Below are 17,914 nucleotides of genomic sequence, written 5' to 3'. Positions count from 1 at the left end.
CAAGCTAATACCAGAGTTGGCCTATCAGAGCCCAGAGAATTTCAGGGTAGAGTCCAAGGTTCTGGTGGGGAAGGGGTAGAGATGATGACCCTAAGAGAAGATGCCTTCCTTTGGAAGAGGTGGTAGCTAAAAGCAAACTGAAGGAATGAATTACCCCTTCAGGCTATCAGGGAGTGAGTATCAAGCTATTTTCCTGACACTGTTAAATAGTGGAATAGTCAAGATTAGAATCTATCTCCCTGGATATTAGTAAGAGAATATACATCAGGAGTGGAGTATAAAATGTAAGGAGAAAGGTAGGCAGATGGAGTGTCAGTACTGAAAAAGAGACTGAGGCATGCTTGGTCCCAAGTCAAATCCCATGGAGAAATTTTAGCATTTGTGGCCCAAGATGGCTAAGCCCTGATAGGTGTGAGATAAATGATTGGCATAGTTCTGTCCCTCCCCAGGATTCTCTACATGGGACAAAAGAGAGCCTCACATAAGGGGTTTTAACCATTTCTATATCATAGATAGACCCCTTTGGCAGTCTAGTAAAAGCCTTATGGACCCCTTCTCAAATAAAACAATAAAAAAATTAAATTTCACACAGCCAGGAAGAACCAGGATTTAAACTCAGGGCTTCCTGACTCCTTGCACGACACCATCAGCTGCCAGGAGGGACCAGAAATATTTCAATGTTGTCCCAAAGAATGGTTTCCTCTAAATGTTGCCAAAAGTCATGAATTCTCACTACATCCCTTTCTCTGATCCCTTCCCAGTTGGGGAAACAGAAGAATAAAGAAAACTCATTTAAAGATAGCAAGTTTCTTTTTATAGAATCTTTTGTCAGAACCCAGGAGTGCACAAAGGGCTTCCCATCAGGATAATATTTCTCCTTCTGCCAAGGCATAAGATTTTCACCTGAGAAAAAAATCCCACTGGCATACCCTAAGGTCTTAACAAACACATTTCAAGGGGGTATTTACAAGTGGAATTCTGTGTTATATACCATTATCACATTAACAGAATATAATGGGGGCAGCTAGGTGGCACAGTAGATAGAGCACCGGCCCTGGAGTCAGGAGTACCTGAGTTCAAATCCAGCCTCAGACACTTAACACTTAATAGCTGTGTGACCCTGGGCAAGTCACTTAACCCCAATTGCCTCACTGAAGGAAAAAAAAAAAAACAGAATATAATGGAAAGAGCCTAGAGAGGTCCCTTACTCCAGTAACTTATTGCCTGCAAGGATTATATTGAAAACAATCCCCAGTTTCCCTCCCCACCATAAAAAATACACCCATAATGATAACTTATTCAATTACAAAGAAACTTATTGAAATAATTTAATGTGCCCAACATCATGTGGCTCAGATTATAAAAATTCAATCTTGAAATTCCGATATCATCATTAATTTTATAGGATACTACAAAATTGTTTGTACACGAATACGAAAATGTTAAATAATATTAATATGAGACACAGCATGCTACAATGAGGAGAATATAGGACTAAGATTCAGGAGAACTAACTTCTTTTTTTTCTTTAGTGAGGCAATTGGGGTTAAGTGACTTGCCCAGGGTCACACAGCTGGTAAGTGTTAAGTGTCTGAGGCCGGATTTGAACTCAGGTACTCCTGACTCCAGGGCTGGTGCTCTATCCACTGCACCACCTAGCTGCCCGAGAACTAACTTCTAATCCAAGCTCTGCCACTGACCAGCTTTGTGCCTCCTACGAAGTTATTGTGGGGCTCAGTTTCCCCATCTCCAAAATGAGAAGTGTTTGGCCTCGAACATCTCTCTCTAAGATCCCTTCAAGCTCTATGATTCTATCATTCTGAACTAAGCCTGTTTTAACTAAGAAGGTTTCTTCATGTACAGAATGTTTTTCAGGGTCTAAAACATCTTAAAATTTATGTTAATGAGATTTTTCTAGAGAATGCAAGTTGTTTTATCATCCTCATGGGTGGCATTTTTAGATCACTGTGAATATTTGTTTCAAGCCATAAGACAAGGAGGTGCATCCGCCATTATGTCTTCCCTCCCCTCATCTGCCTGACAACAGTGGGGACTGAATTTGAACAGACAGCACGAGGCTGATAGAGATGTAACCACCTTTTTGTTTTCCCATCTCTTGATGTGCACATTCCCATTTGGGAATGAAAGTACCTTCATCCTGTTACGGCTTTTCTATTTCACCAAATTTAATTTACTTCTTTTTATTTAAAACTAATAAATGTCACAGACACAGAAGATGGAAACTTGGTTCAGCTGATTGGGTTTGCTAACCAGCAGGGAAATAAGAGTCCACATGAGCGTGGGATGGAAAGTGGTGCCGTGGCAACAGAAGCCAAACGTTTCATTGAGCACAAAGTCAGTGCTGGAGGAGGACAGGGTAGTCAGTGCAGCTCTCCCAGCCCCGGTCCACAATTGCCCCCAAGAGAAGGTGCTCACAAAGACAAAGATCCAGCAGGGACAGAGGCTAGCCTTCCTAATATTTGATTTAAACTTGGAATAATCCTTCTATTAACGAGTCATTACCATGGTGTCACTAAGAAAACGTTTACTGTAATCACAGACTGTCAGCAAGGGATAACAGAGAGACGCATTAAAACATCAGCCATGAGATATAAATCGTTATTCTATTATCTTTTATTGCAAAATGATGAAATAATGACCACTTACTGCTGACAGGTGGTTGGACTAAGAGAGAATTATGTTTTGGTTTCCAAAGGCTCAGGAACCGTTAAGAAGGCCCACTCGAAAGGTAAGTTAGTCATCATTGCACCTTTTATATTTATACCTCTGCATATCAGTTTTACAAACACCACACACTTTCCCTCCTGCAGTAAAACAAATGCTCTAAACTCCAGATATGGAACAATAATAATCCCCTAACCTAGAGGTCACCTTGAAATTGCTGCATCTGAATGCTCAGGCCCAGCAGTTTTCAGCCACTCCAGATTTATGGTTATATGTCTTTCCCTTTTGTCGATGATAGAAAACAATTATTTTGCAACAAAAAACAAATCTCCTCAGTCATTTATCTCAAATGACCCACCATTAGATTTAGCATTTTAAAATATATTCTGTAAAGTCTGATGGTAAAGACTAGGAAGAGGCTACGTGCACTGAGGATTAATCTGGACCTATCTGTTGGCCTATCCTGTGAGTCACATGGACTGTTCTGGCTCTAAAGGAAGATGGGACCCAAGGACTGATGGAGCTGCTAGAAAATTTCTAGAAAGGTGAAGAGAGATTTATTGACAAGGGGCTTGGGCTCTGAATCTTCTGTCCGTTTGCATAAAACCTTTTTTTTTTTTTTCCAAAAAAAAAAATGTTCAGATATCAGAATGCTCCTTTATTACTGAAAAAAAAGACCATATCCTTTCAATAAACATTTGTCAAGCATGAAAGCATATAGTATTTTGCTAAAGGATTTACAGGGAACTTGGAAGATATCATCCTACAAGTTCACAATTTCAAAACTAGATAATAAACAAAACTGTTTGGGGGAGTGTGTGTGTGTGTGTGTGTGTGTGTGTGTGTGTGTGTGTGTGTGTGTGTGTTTAGGAATGAACAACCTTTAATCACTATACTAGCAAAGTTCATGCCAACATTGAAGATTCAAAGACAATTCCTCTAACTTTTATTTACTAATTGTCTTTTCATTCCATTTACCTGGGAACATTAAAGACCCAAACCAGAGACATGTAATCTTTCTTCTTTTTTTTTCTTTTTCTTTTTTTTTCGGGGCAATGAGGGTTAAGTGACTTACCCAGGGTCACACAACTAGTAAGTGTCAAGTGCCTGAGGCTGCATTTGTGTAGGGTTTTTTGGTTACTTTTTGTTTTTTGGTGAGGCAATTGGGGTTAAGTGACTTGCGCAGGGTCACACAGCCAGTAAGTGTTAAGTGTCTGAGGCCGGATTTGAACTCAGGTCCTCCTGACTCCAGGGCCAGTGCTCTCTCCACTGCGCCACCTAGCTGCCCCCTGAGGCTGCACTTGAACTCAGGTCCTCCTGAATCAAAGGCCAGAGCTTTATCCACTGCACCACCTAGCTGCCCCCTGACATGTAATCTTTCATGAAAGTTTAATTCACCCACTGTTTGCACTCACATGTTAACTGTATCCAACTTAGATATGATTCCAGAAGGCGAACAAAAAAATGTAATTATTTATCAGGACAGCTTAGGAAAAGCTGTAAACAAGTGCTTGAGTCCAAGGGAGCTGTGCTGGGAAAATAATTAAATAAAACCAGAGACCAAATTTCTATTCATCAATTGAAATTACCCGATTAGAAATTTCAAATCAAGTTCAGCAAATCATCTGCAAGAGATGCCCACTTGTAACAGGCGAGACAGAGCTTCCATTCACCCGGCTTCGTCACTTATCTACATTTGACAGTTTTTCTCCATGACAGGATAAACAGATTAATAAATCATCTAAACATTCTCTGTCTTAATGCTTTCATCTTCAAAACACACTGACACCATTTAGCCCTCACGTTGAGTTTTCATTATTCACCAAGACTGACAGAATCAAAATTGGGCTTCAGAATGCGTGCTTTTACTGAATGGCTCGACACATCTGTTTCTCTAACTTCACTGGAGATAGGCCCGACCTCCTTAACGGCATGTGTTCCTTTATCCTCAGACAGGGAGGAGGTACTACCAGGGCTACAAGGACAGGTAAAGGCTAAGCAGAAACAGAGGAGACTTCTTGCATAGAAACTGACTAAAGCATTCCTGTCAATGAGATAAAGCTCAACATTGAATATACAGTCTAGATCCCGCTATCTGAGCCTCCAGTGCAGATTTCCTTCAATAGAAAAGGAGAAATGTCCTGACAAAGAGCATGGGATAGAGAGCCAGAGGATCTGGCCTCTAGCCTTGGCTGGGCTGCTTGTTAGCTCTGATCGGAAGGGGCCCTAGCCATTTTACAAATACAAAACTGAGGCTCCCAATGAGGTTGAGTGACTTCCCCAAGGTCACACAGTTAGTAAGGTGGCAAAGCCAGGTCCTTTGACTCCAAGTCCAATACACTACGACATTTAGCAAGTTTGTCTAGCCATTCTAGGCCTCAGTTTCCTCATCTGAAAAATGGGGATGCCGCCTATCCTGCCAACTCCTACAAACACAAAAGTGGAAGCCAAGCAGATCCACTGGGGAACAGCTAGACAGACTGTGGTAGGTGAATGGGATGGAATATTACTCTGCAATAAGAAATGGGGACTGTGATGAATACAAAGCAGCATGGGAAGATCTACGGGAACAGATGCAGAGTGAAGTCAGCAGAGCCAAGAAGACAATACACACACAGACTGCAGAAATGCAAATGGGAAAAACTGCAGCCAAATGCACAAAAAACCAAACGTTGCAAAACGATAAACCTAATCCTAACCCATTAGACTGCAAACCCCCACATTAGATTGTAAGCTCCTTGAGGGCAGGGCCTGTCTTCTGCCTTTCTTTATATCCCCAGCACTTAGCACAGGGCCTGACACACAGTAGGCACTTCATACATGTTTATACTGCCCGAGAGAAAGGAAAGATAGGAGAAGATGCTCCCCCTGCACTTCTTGACAGAGAGGGGAAGTCCACAGCGGCTATAAGCTGGACATATCTTGAGACTTTTTTCAAGGTAGTGATCAGTTACACTGGTTTTTTCTTCCTTTTTTGTCTTTAAAAAATATTATTTGTAATGTGGGATGGCTCTCTGGAAGGGAATTGGTGAGGGATACTGGGAGAAACTATGGTGATGATAAAAAAATAAAATAGATCAATAAAAACTTGTTTTAAAAAAGATCAAATAAAGCTAACGAGCACATAGGAAACCACTAAATACCACTAAAGCAGCATCTAACCCAATGGGGTCATTGCTATTAACCTATGGATAGTGACGGCTGCCTAAGCAGAATTCTGTTCTGGTGAATCCTCGGGCAGAATCCCAAAGTCGGAAGCCATTCTTCTTTCTGAGTTTAGGTCCCACCAGCCATGTAATCCTATGGGTGCAGGGCCAGGAAGCACCTCGGGGATCTTCTACTCTAACTCACCCCCCCCCCATATTACAGAACCTATCTGCCAGGGTCCATTGCTGGAGCTACAGCCTCCTTACATAAAGATGAGCCGTTCACTAGGCCCATTTATTGGTGTGTTTAAGGGAAGGCCATGCGGCCTAGCTGGAGACACACAAGGGAACAGGAGTCAAAGACAACCAAGGGCAGCGCATTCATCTCCACTCCTTCCCTCGGCATGTACTGCAGCCAGAGTAGGAAGCCCTCACACCAGGGCTGGGACCAACATTTCCCAGGGAGGCCTGGGAAGGGAAAGGAATACAAGCTGCAGGGAAGCCTCAGGCCATAGTGGAACGAGGGATTCCTCAACTGTCTAGCAGGAGACTCCTCCCAGAACATGACACAGGGTCACATCAAGCCTTCGCAGAGACTTTTTGTTCAGTTCATCGGGGTCCTGAGCATCAGAGCAGCTCGAATGTTTTATTTTGGTTTTGCGGGGCAATGGGGGTTAAGTGACTTGCCCAGGGTCACACAGCTAGTAAGTGTCAAGTGTCTGAGGCCGGGTTTGAACTCAGGTCCTCCTGAATCCAGGACCGGTGCTTTATCCACTGCAGCGCCACCTAGCTGCCCCTCAAATGTTTTCTTTTCTTTTCTTTTCTTTTTTTTTTTGTGAGGCAATTGGGGTTAAGTGACTTGCCTAGGGTGACACAGCTAGTAAGTGCAAAGTGTCTGAGGCTGGATTTGAACTCAGGTCCTCCTGAATCCAGGGCCGGTGCTCTATCCACTGCACCACCTAGCTGCCCTCAAATGTATTAAAGGAAGGGTGAATGTAATTGGTTCCAAATCCCTGAAGTCACAGAAAGAAAGACTCCAGTCATCTAGGAAACTGTAAGTTTCTAGCCTGGAATAAAAGATTCTAGATGTGGGAGTTGCAGAAAAGGGATCAGTTAAGGGGGTTCCAGGCAGGAGGAAGGGACACAGGGAAGAGACAGGCTACCAGGCAAAGAAAGGTCATGAAAATGAGAGCTTTTATCCCCCACTACAACACTACTATAGTGATAAAGCCCCCCAGATAAAAATATTCTCTGGGAACTGAAGAGAGGCTTAGGGGGACTCAGAAAATGCTCCCGAATATACCATTAATTAGCCATGAATCTGCGGCATTCTTACTAGTACTGACTGTCCTATTTCATCAGATGTGAGAGAGCCGCTTCCATCAGACCCCAATTCCTGAACACATCTCAGAGAAAAAACACCTTTCTTCCTCATCCAGAAACACCAAGTTCAGAGTTGGCAAACTGGGGAGGGGGGTAGTTGTAAAGCTGCTACCACACCAGCATAAGAACAAAAGGATGAGACCTTCATAGAAGGGTAGAGCTCAGGACAGGGAAATGACTCCTCACCCTTCCCTAAAGGTGAGGGTCCAACCTCCCAGATAGGAAGGAAACAGAAGAACTCAATGGAACCATCCCTCCGTGAAAAGAAACCAGATTTCTATTCACTGCGATTGTATTTATCAGGCCCTGTAAGCATTGTACTGTGGCTCTCCTGGCAGATAGGGTTAACAGCTCAGTCTAGGACCACACTCAGAATAATCAAGTCAATGGCAGGGACATTCACAGACTCCATTCAGATGACACTGATACCCCTTGACAGCACCCACTTCTCATCAGGCAAATTGCACTGTTCTCATTACTCTAACAAGTAAGGAGCATTCGAGAATTGGCTTCTCATCTCCTTGGTTACAGGAAGCAAAAACAGCCGCATTGACTTGCATGACACAGAAGACCCCAGAGGAGACAGACTGTGGGACTCTAGCAACATCTGGTGGCTGAAGGTGGACTCTGGCTAAGAGTGGAGCCCCGTGCTCAGAACTGTGAGTGACAGATGAGAACTCCTGACCAGTTGTTTTCACAAAATAAATAATGGGGGGGGAAATGAGCTCTGTCACAAGGAGTCAGAGGCACGCTTAGTTAAGGGAATGAACTTAACCAAGAATTATTTCACTCTCAAAAATAATGCAATGGTTGGGGCAGCTAGATGGCGCAGTGGATAGAGCACCGGCCCTGGAGTCAGGAGTACCTGAGTTCAAATCCGGCCTCAGACACTTAACACTTACTAGCTGTGTGACCCTAGGCAAGTCACTTAACCCCAATTGCCTCACTAAAAATAATAATAATAATAATAATGCAATGGCAGCAGATCTGGGCCTCCAGGTTTTTTTCTTTAAGATCCTTTTTTTTTTTTTTTTTGGACATATAATAGAATGAATGATTAAGTGATTCGAAGGAATGGAATGGTAATATTTCTCCCCAGAGGGAGACCTTCTGAATCCCAGAAGCTCTGAGCCAGAAGAGCCCTTGAGAGACTATCTGGGCCCCACAAACAGCTATAGGGTTGAGCACAACCATTTGGGCACACACAGGGAAACATGGGCCCAGTAGAGAATGGGATGATTTACTTTACAAGAGAGCACAGCTCATGCTCAGGATAAGACAGCTCTGAAAAAGACAGAAAATCAGTATACACATTAATAAAGTAATATTTGGTCCTCAGAACTTTATGCTGTCATGCTGGTGGAACTCAGTAAAAAATGAAGCATGTTAGAGTTAAACTGATCAATTCATACAGTCCTGGGTGAGGCATGTCTTCCAATGCCAAATATGGTCTAATTCTGCTCACGCTAATAATAATCTGCATCCCCTTTGTGCTAGGCTGCCAAGTCTTCAGAGTGCTTCCTGGGCAATACCTCCTCGAATTTTACAAAAAGCAGCATAGCACAGTGGGAAGCGCATGCTGGCTCTGACTCTCATGTTCTCTGTGACCCTGGACAAGTTATTTCATCTTGCTGGGCTTCAATTTCGTCATCTATAAAATGAAGGAGTTCAACTAAATCTGAGCCAACAGAATATGCATTTATTAAGCACCTGCCACGTGTGAGGTATTGAAAGACAAAACAAAAAGATCCAATCCCCAAGGCCATCATATTTTCTTGGAAATTCCAACACACAAACTGGTTTAGAAGGTCTTTGCTTTTAGTGATTATACCTAAGATTTATTTTTAAATTCTTTCTTTCTATATCTACCTACCTCTATCTACCTATCTATCCATTTTATCTATCCATCTATCATATATCTATCTATTTATCTATATATCTGACTGGGTAAAATAAGGCATTTTTTTGGTCTCATTTCTTATCTAAGCCTTAATCACCGAATAGGTATTGCCTCAGACAAACTGAGAGCTGGGAAAGACCTTAGCTTACAAAGGCCAAGGTCTACCACTGCATCTGGGGCCATCTCTAGTAAAAGTATAAATATGTATGTATGTATGTATGTATGTATGTATGTATGTATGTATGTATTATATACGTGTGTGCAATGATATCATATATGTACATACATATATACACTTGTCTATACCTATCTGTGTACATATGCATACACACATACATAAAAATAATGAGATCATAGATTTAGAGTCCGAAGGGACCTTAGTTCAATATGTATATATACACACATGCATATAATATGCATGCTATGATGCATGCATGCAATACATAATGTATTAAAGAGAAAACTGGTCTAGGAATCAGGATCATGCGGGTTCAAGTGCCATCCCTGACATATACAGGCTGTATGATCCTGGAGAAATCACTTAACCTACAAGTTTAGAAAGTACTTACTGATTTGCATTGGAAAAAGAAACTCCCTTTTGATAGATTGATAGATAGATAGACAGATAGATAGAAGCAAATACATCACACATACATCAATATGTATGAAATTCTCTTCCTATAGATGTATATATATGTATGTGTGTATAAAATTGATGTCCTCTAGATTCACACACATACACATATACAAAAACACATGCACACACATACATATTTATTCCTGCCCTTTCCCTTTTCTAGAAGCTTCCCTCTCCCAATATCTAGAATCTTCTATTCCAGGGCAGATACTTCCAGGTTTCAAGCTGACTAGTAGTGTCTCCCTGACCCATGAACTCAGAGGCTGGAAACATGCATTCTATAAACTTCGTTCTAGTTCTCAATCTATCTTTCAATGACTATTAACCCCATGAGAAAGACTGGGCTGGTCTTATTATCCCCAGGTTACAGATAAGGAAACTAAGGCTCAAAAGATTTGCTAAAGGTCACACTGCTAGTTAAGTGGCAGAGCAGAGACCAAGACTCAGACTTGCCTATATATTTTATACCACATATCTAACTGTACCCTCACCCCATTGCTCATTGGGGAGGATGGGGGAAGCCAAATTTGTAATTAGCAGAATCAACAAAAGTAAAGATCTCAACCAGATTCCAGTGCCCATAAAAAGAAGGGAGGCTTGCATTGCTATTTCCATATTTATGGAAGCATGGCAATTAGTCAGCACAATGTAATTGCATTGCTATGCCAGTCGTGCCTTTAAACATCTGCCCAAAAGAAGACTCTGTGTTTTAAGCTTGTGTGTGTCTGTGTGTCTGTGATGGACGGATGAGGGGAGAATAAATCTCTTCAGAAGACTAAACTCATATCCAACCTATTTTTATGAATTACAAATGTCAAGGTAATGAGAAGAAACTGCTGGCTTGAAAGATGTGGTTAATTTCTTCTTCAGGTTGAAATAGATTTTCTGTACTCTGCTGCCCCCTGCCGCCTGCTTGCTGTACAACCGCTCCAGAAGGAGACACACCCAGCCAGATTCTTCCTCTGCCCCTATTCCATGATGAGGTTGATGGCCCTGTGGGGTCCAGCGTGCTGCACTTCCCCCATAGGCTGAACCTTCAAGCTTTGTACAGTTTGTCCCACTCCTCAGCGCAGGCTAACCAAGATGGCATCTCCCATGTGTCCACACCACTCGGGTTCAGGACAAGTGAAGCCGGCCTTAGATTCCCAAACAAAAATCACTAGGTTTTGAACCAAGGAGGCCACACGTACAAAACAAAGAGATCTACGAAAATGGAAGCACCTCCTGAAACTCCCTGAAAGCTGTATGCCAGCTTGTGACACAAATCTCCTTAACCCTATTGATACTGAATGCTGTAAGAGGAAAGACGTTAATTCCACAATTTAAGTACTTTCTGTAACTGGACTGAATTATTATTCGGTAGGAACTTGACATGGGGGGGGGGGGGCGTACAGAGAGGCTGGGGAGGAAGACAGTGCTAGAGAATATATTCAAAAACATACACCACTGAGTATAATTAGAGTCCAGATGTGACAATAGTTTGGGGTCACCTCAAGTTTTCAGCATGTAGTGATAGGTTGTAATGGTCCACTAAGGACTAAATGATGTTGTTCAGTCATGGTTTTTTTTTTTTCAGCCATGTCCAAATCTTCATGACCCCATTTGAGGTTTTCTTGATAAAGACACTAGAGTGGTTTGTCATGTGCTTCTCTAGATCATTTTATAGATGAACTGAAGCAAACAAAGTAAAGTGACTTGCCCAGGGTCACCCAGCTGGTATCTGAGCCTGGATTTGAAATCGGGTTTTCCTGACTCTAGGCCCACTGTGCCACCTAGAAGGTAACACAGGTAGAAAAGGCAGAAAATCTGGGTTCGAATGCTACCTCTGCCATTTGGGATATAGTTTTGTTATCTGTGAATTGAAGGAAGTAGACTAGGGAATCCCTAAATTTTCTTTCAGCCCTAAATCAATGAGCTTAAAATCCTGTAAACTCACAAAAAAATCTTGTCCTATTTTGTTTGGGGAGCACAGCCTTTACATACTGTGGGAAATTTCCAAACTGAACAACATGGAGCATTCCTGTGTAGTGGCTAAGAGACCAACAGAAATGCATGAGGCCTTCTCTTTCTGCAGAGCTATATCAGTGGGGCCAGGGGGACTTGTCACACATTCAGGGCACCTGTTCAGTCATCAGTAGATGCACACACTGATTATAGGATGGAATCTTCTTTCATCAGAATAGCCCTTGGGGACAAGCTAGGGGCTTGGCTTCCGGAACACCAGAAATGGTTTCCATGACCTATCTTAATTTCTCTTCCTGATCTTTTTACAGTACAGAATTATGGACATTATAGCTCCTCTGGCCAAGCCACCCTACTACAGGAAGACTATTTGTCACATTAGCCACAATGTTAAGGCTCAATAGAAGCAGAATTGATCTATGTCAAAATACATATCGGGGCAACTAGGTGGCACAGAGGATAAAGCACCAGCCCTGGAGTGAGGAGGACCTGAGTTCAAATCCAGCCTCAGACACTTGATACTTACTAGCTGTGTGACCCTGGGCAAGTCACTTAGCCCCAATTGCCTCACCAGAAAGAAAAGAAGAAAAAGAAAACAAACAAACAAAATACATATCCTCATTAAGCCTGTGAGAAAATAATGGGATTTGGCAGATACTCAAAGGCCCCACCTGGAGATAAATCTAAACTGATTGAATTAAGTGAAAGTGACTGACTTTGCTGATTAGCCTACTTCAAGCTAATTAGATTGTAACCACACCTGGCTGGCCCTTAAGAAGCTATTGTTCTCAGAAGCTAAGGACTTTGGACTCAACCGGAGACCAACTTCAAGTCCAGTGAAGCAATGGATTTGGATGATGCTAACCAATCAGCTTGAAGTAGTGTGTAAGGACTGCCTTTGCTCTAGACCTATAAAAAGTTTCCATATTCAGTTTGCTGAGCAGTTCGTGGTTGAAGCAGGCTGGGGCAGAGGACTTGAGAAAGAACCAGACCAGGTTGGAACTCTAGGCCAGATAGACCTTTTCTTAATTCCACATGTTCTCTTTTTTTCTAATACCTAGTATGCTTTAATAAATACTTAATGCCCAAAAGACTGGTGCTAAAGCTTCTAATTTAAGGTGACCACACATTTAGATTTTAAACATCACAAGCCCAAGAGGGATGGGAAACAATTTTTTAAAATTGCTTTTCATTTACTTTACTCTGTTAGAGTAAAATTATAGAAGAAACAATTCTGAAGAGGAAAAGGGGGCAGGGGCAGGGCCTCTCAAATACATAGCCACAAAAGAGCCTTCTGACCCAAGAGATAGCAGTGGAATGACAAAGGGCCAAGGCATTCTCAGAAAGGGGACACTGTCCCACTAGGAGAGAAGGACTATGAGTGGTGCTGAGTTTCTGCAGCCCAGAGGTGAAGGACCCTCACAGGAATGAGCCCTAACATAGAGAAGCAAACCCAGAATTTGCTACTTTCCTGTTACCAAAAGGATAGCCCCAGAGGGGACAACGGTGGAGGTCCCAGAAAGGGTTCCCAGAACCAGCCTCTTGAAGGGCAAAGGAACAATCCTGTGGCCCTGGGCATACCTGGGAACCTGAACCTCAACTTCCTCTCCCTGGACCAATATTTGAAAGCAATGCATGCTCTCCTTAATCTCTGGCTCAGTCAATTAAATTGGGGGGAACATGATCAATTTTTGATTAAATGCAGATCCAGTCTGAATTGAGGTGTTGTCACATCCAATGGCTGATTTTGTAAAGAGAGTGGTTAGTGAACAGTCTCTGAAATGAGGCATTTATTCAACCCCTACCCTTTTGGGGGGTTGGGGGGATTTTTAGAAAACAGTAGTTGGATTTTATACCAGCTGATGATATGGAAACTAAAAATCTTCTAAGCCATCACAATGGGCAACTAGGTGGTTCAGTGGATAGAGCGCCAAGCCTAGAGTCAGAAAGACTCATCTTCCTGAGTTCAGATCTGGCCTCAGATACTTCCTAGCTGTGTGACCTTGGACAAGTCACTTAATCCCATTAGCCTCCATTTTCTCATCTGCCAAATGAGCTGGAAAAGGGAATGGCAAACCACTCTAGTGTCTTTGCCAAGAATGCCCGGAATGGGGTCACAAGAGTCGGGCACAACTGAAATGACTAAACAAGTCATTATAACATCATCTAAGGTCATTAAGACATTTCTAGAAAAAAACCTCTTCCACTGTTGGCCATCTAAGGGAAACAGGCTCTGCTGCATAAGACTGTGTGCACAAAGAAACGGCAGCCACCAGACCTGGCCTTCAAGGCTCAGCTCAGCATCACCTCCTCCATGAAGCCTCCCCTGGGCCCCTCCTCCAGTTAGGAGGGAATTTTTACATGCCATAAGATGCAAAGTCACTGAGGGCAAAGAATGTGGCCTTTGTGTTTTTATACCCTCACCTTCTTTTGGCTGGAATGAATAAACACTCCTGATTTTTAGAAAAGAATAGTTGGCTTCTGACACCGGCTGATGATGTATGAGCCTGGGCAGCGAGGTGTTACAGTGGATAGATAGAGTGCTGGGCCTGCCACATGGGTAGCATTGGACAAGTGGGTTGAATTAAATCCACAAGTATCTATTAAGCATCTCCCGTGTGATAGTCACTGTGCACACATGTCCCTGCCCCCAGAGAGCTTGCATCCTACCAGGGAGATGGCGCATAATGCAAGAAATATTTACGAGATCCACACAAGGTAAGAGCAGCAGCCTGGAGAGAGAGCAGCCACTGGGAGGGGCAGGAAAGGCCTCATGGAGGAAGTGGTGCTGCAGCTGAGCTCTCATGGAAATGAAGGAGTGTAAGAGGCATGAGTGAATCACCAGAACGTTCTTGGCAGGAGGGAGAGGCTATGCAAAGGCGTGGAGATGGGAAACAGCATCAGGTACAAAGAATAGCAAGGAGGAAAGCCTGGAGAAACCCAGGGTGGGGGTCAAGGCTACATGCAGAGGAGCTGAGGCGATGAGAAGTGTCACCTTTTCATCAGAGAACAGAGCAAAAGAGGGGGGAATAGGGAAGAATAATATCAAGAGATTCTGACATATAAAAGAGAGGAAAGGGGGCAGCTAGGTGGCACAGTGGGTAAAGCACCAGCCCTGGATTCAGGAGGACCTGAGTTCAAATCCAGCCTCAGATACTTGACACTTACTAGCTGTGTGACCCTGGGCAAGTCACTTAACCCTCATTGCTCCTCAAAAAGAAATAAGTCAGTTGGCTCAACTGGACTAACCCTCATTGCGCCCCCCCCCCCAAAAAAAAAAAAAGAAAGGTGGGGGGAAGAGGCTCATGGCAAATAATAGTAGTTAATATATAGCACCTGCTCTGGGCCAAACACTGTGTCCAGCAATTTATAAATATAATCTCATTTAATTCTCCCAACAACCCTTGGAGGTAGGTTCTGATATAATCTCCATTTTACATATGAGGAAACTGAGGCAACTTGTTGATGTTCAGTCATTTCAGTCATGTCCGACTCTTCATGACCCCATTTGGGATGTTCTTGGCAAAGACACTAGAGTGATTGGCCGTTTCCTTCTCCAGTTCTTTTTATAGATGAAGAAACTGAGGCAAACAGGGTAAAGTGACCTGTCCAGGGACACACAACTAATAAGTGTATGAGCCTGAATTGGAACTCAGGAGGAGTCTTCCTGACTCCAGGCCCAGTGCTCCATCCACTGTGCCACCCAGCTGCTCCAATTCTACAGATGAGGAAACTGAGGCAAAAAAGCAATTTAAAGGACTTGGCTAAGGTCACAAAGCTAGGAAGTGTCTGAGGCTGGGTCTGAACTGAGGCCTTCCTGATTCTAGTTCCAATGCACTACCCACTGTACCACCTGTTTCTACAGTAAAGGGAAGGGCCCAGGGAGGGGGTGGCATGGAAGGCTGGAGCAATCAGAAGCAGGTTTAGAACAGGCCCTGCTAGTGAACTGATGGGGATAGATGGGATTCTCCCTAGCCACGCTCATACACACACAGATGGAGACAACAAAGGACTCGGCAGCCTAGGGGACTTTGCCTAAATCTGCCCGTGCCACTCCCTGCCCTCAGTGAGGTCCCGATGGCTCAGCCCTTCCTGCACCTCCGGGGTCCCCACTCCACTGCCTGCCTCTCACACGTGCATCTCGAGCCTCCTTGGATCTCTTTCTTCCAGACTCAGCTCCAACCCTTTCTTGGCCCAGAGGCCCATGGCTGGGTTGCACTCTGCACCGGAGAAGGTGCTCCCACAGACATAAATCAGGAAACACTGATGTGCCAAAGGAAGAATCCTCGGCCAAACCCTCCCTCCTCTTAACACCTGCTTTGATCAAGAGCCATCTCACCCAATGAATAAAGCGGCTCTGGTGAAACAAAGCCATCCCAATAGGAAGACCACGAGCCTGGGAATCAGGAGGACGACCAAGCTCTAGTGCAGGATCTGTGGCTAATGAATCGTGGGACTGGACAAGTCATGTCATCCCTCACATGGAAAGCAAAGGGATCAGACCAGATGAAGATGTCCTCTGAGGTCCTGCCTAATTCTAATCTGAATATAAATTTAACTAAAGTCAAGAGGCCTTTAAGTGCCCACTGTGTAGAGGGTGTCATGCTAGGTGCCATCTCTGGGAGAGAGACAAAATTTAGAGAAGACGAAAAAGTCCCTAGAATTAAGTAAGAATCACAGAACTCAGAGGCCACTAGGTGGCGCTGAAGTGGATAAAGCACTGGCCCTGGATTCTGGAGGACCTGAGTTCAAATCCGGCCTCAGACACTTGACACTTACTAGCTGTGTGACCCTGGGCAAGTCACTTAACCCTCACAGCCTTGCAAAAAAAAAAAAAAAATCACAGAACTCAAGAGAAGGAGGAGACTCCAGTAGCCAGTACATGAAAGGGACCTCCACTATAACATACCCTTACAAGCGGTCACCCAGCCTCTGCTGGAAGAGTTCCAACAGAAGGAATGGGGGAAACGCCACCTTCTTGGGGCAGCCCAGGACGCCCCTGCACAGGTCCACTTCTTAGGAAGTCATTTCCGATGTCGAGCCTAATGGGCCTCTAAATACTCCATCACTGCTCCAGGTTCTGGCCTCTGGGACCAAGGAAAACAAGTCTTGTCCCTTTCCCACAGGACAGCCCTTGAAATACCCAAAGACAGCTATTACATCGCCTCAAGCCCTCTCTTTTCCAGGCTAAAGACCCCTTGTTCATTCAAGTGATCCTCATATGCCCAAGACTCAAACAAAGGTCCTGTCTAGGCAGCACATTGTGGGCCTGGAGTCTGGAAAAAACCCAAGTTCAAAACCTGCCTCAGATATTCTCCACAGCTTGCCAATGCCATCTTTGAAGTATATTGCCCAGAAGTAAACACAACAGGGCAGATGAGGTGGGATGAGGCAGAGTCAGTGGGATGAGCACCCCCTTATTCCAAGGCTGCCTTTCTCAATACAGTTCAAGGGTGCAATGGCTCCTGTGGCTGTCACATCACACTGATAATTCATATTGAGCTTGTGGGCCACTAAAACCTTCAGATCTTTCTCAGACCAACTATTTTCTGACAACTGTTGCTCCCCATCTTATCTTTGTGAAGCTGGTTTTGGGTACTCAGTTGACTAAATTTCCTCTGATTAGACTCAGTCAGATCCTTCAGGCTGTCTCTCAAGCTTGCTGGATCATGACCCTGTCATCCTGCAAGAGCTAAAACACAGAGATACTCAGGGACACCCAGCAGCACATGCCAAGCACATTAGAAGAGTATAGGACAAAGCATCCCCAGACAGCCCTGGGAGCGGAGACAGCGCCCACCCCCTCAGAGAGTGGCTGTTGGGGGCTCCATTCAGTGGAGGTGATTCTGCCAACCACATGCCCCGCCCGCTCCACCCCACCCAAAGGCCCCCCACTGATCGAGCATTCCTCTGCCCACCCTGGGCTCTACCTCATTGAAGATGATCTTGGGCTGCTGCCCCACCACGGGCTTCGCTGGCTTCGCAGCACTTTTCCACGTCCTCCCAAAGAAGTGTCGATAGGTCACATCAAAGAAAGAGATCCGGAGATGGTACTCCACACCAGACAGCACCTCCAGCACCCTCTGCAAGACAAAAGGCACAAGATGCCCCACCTGAAGGCGCCCGAGTCCCAGCCAGGTCCAGCCGAGCCAGGAATCCCGCCCAAACATCTCTGGGGGGGATGCAGGGCACAGTAGCAGG

General features: G+C 44.2%; 1 protein-coding gene across 2 annotated transcripts in view; it reads right to left on the bottom strand.

Moving 5' to 3' along the window:
* NPHP4 (nephrocystin 4) overlaps positions 1–17,914 on the bottom strand; it is a 169,888-nt gene that overhangs the window by 133,338 nt on the left and 18,636 nt on the right. The window contains exon 5 of one of the 2 annotated variants that reach the window (XM_043998123.1): positions 17,644–17,796. In XM_043998123.1, the coding sequence (XP_043854058.1) occupies positions 17,644–17,796 (153 nt within the window). Of the gene's footprint in view, positions 1–17,643; positions 17,797–17,914 lie in introns of those variants that run through there. The other variant, XM_043998125.1, reaches the window with a different exon arrangement.

Source organism: Dromiciops gliroides, chromosome 3 (assembly GCF_019393635.1).
Source record: "Dromiciops gliroides isolate mDroGli1 chromosome 3, mDroGli1.pri, whole genome shotgun sequence".
Classification (NCBI taxonomy): Eukaryota; Metazoa; Chordata; class Mammalia; order Microbiotheria; family Microbiotheriidae; genus Dromiciops; species Dromiciops gliroides.
This window is presented reverse-complemented; position numbering and strand designations above follow the sequence as displayed.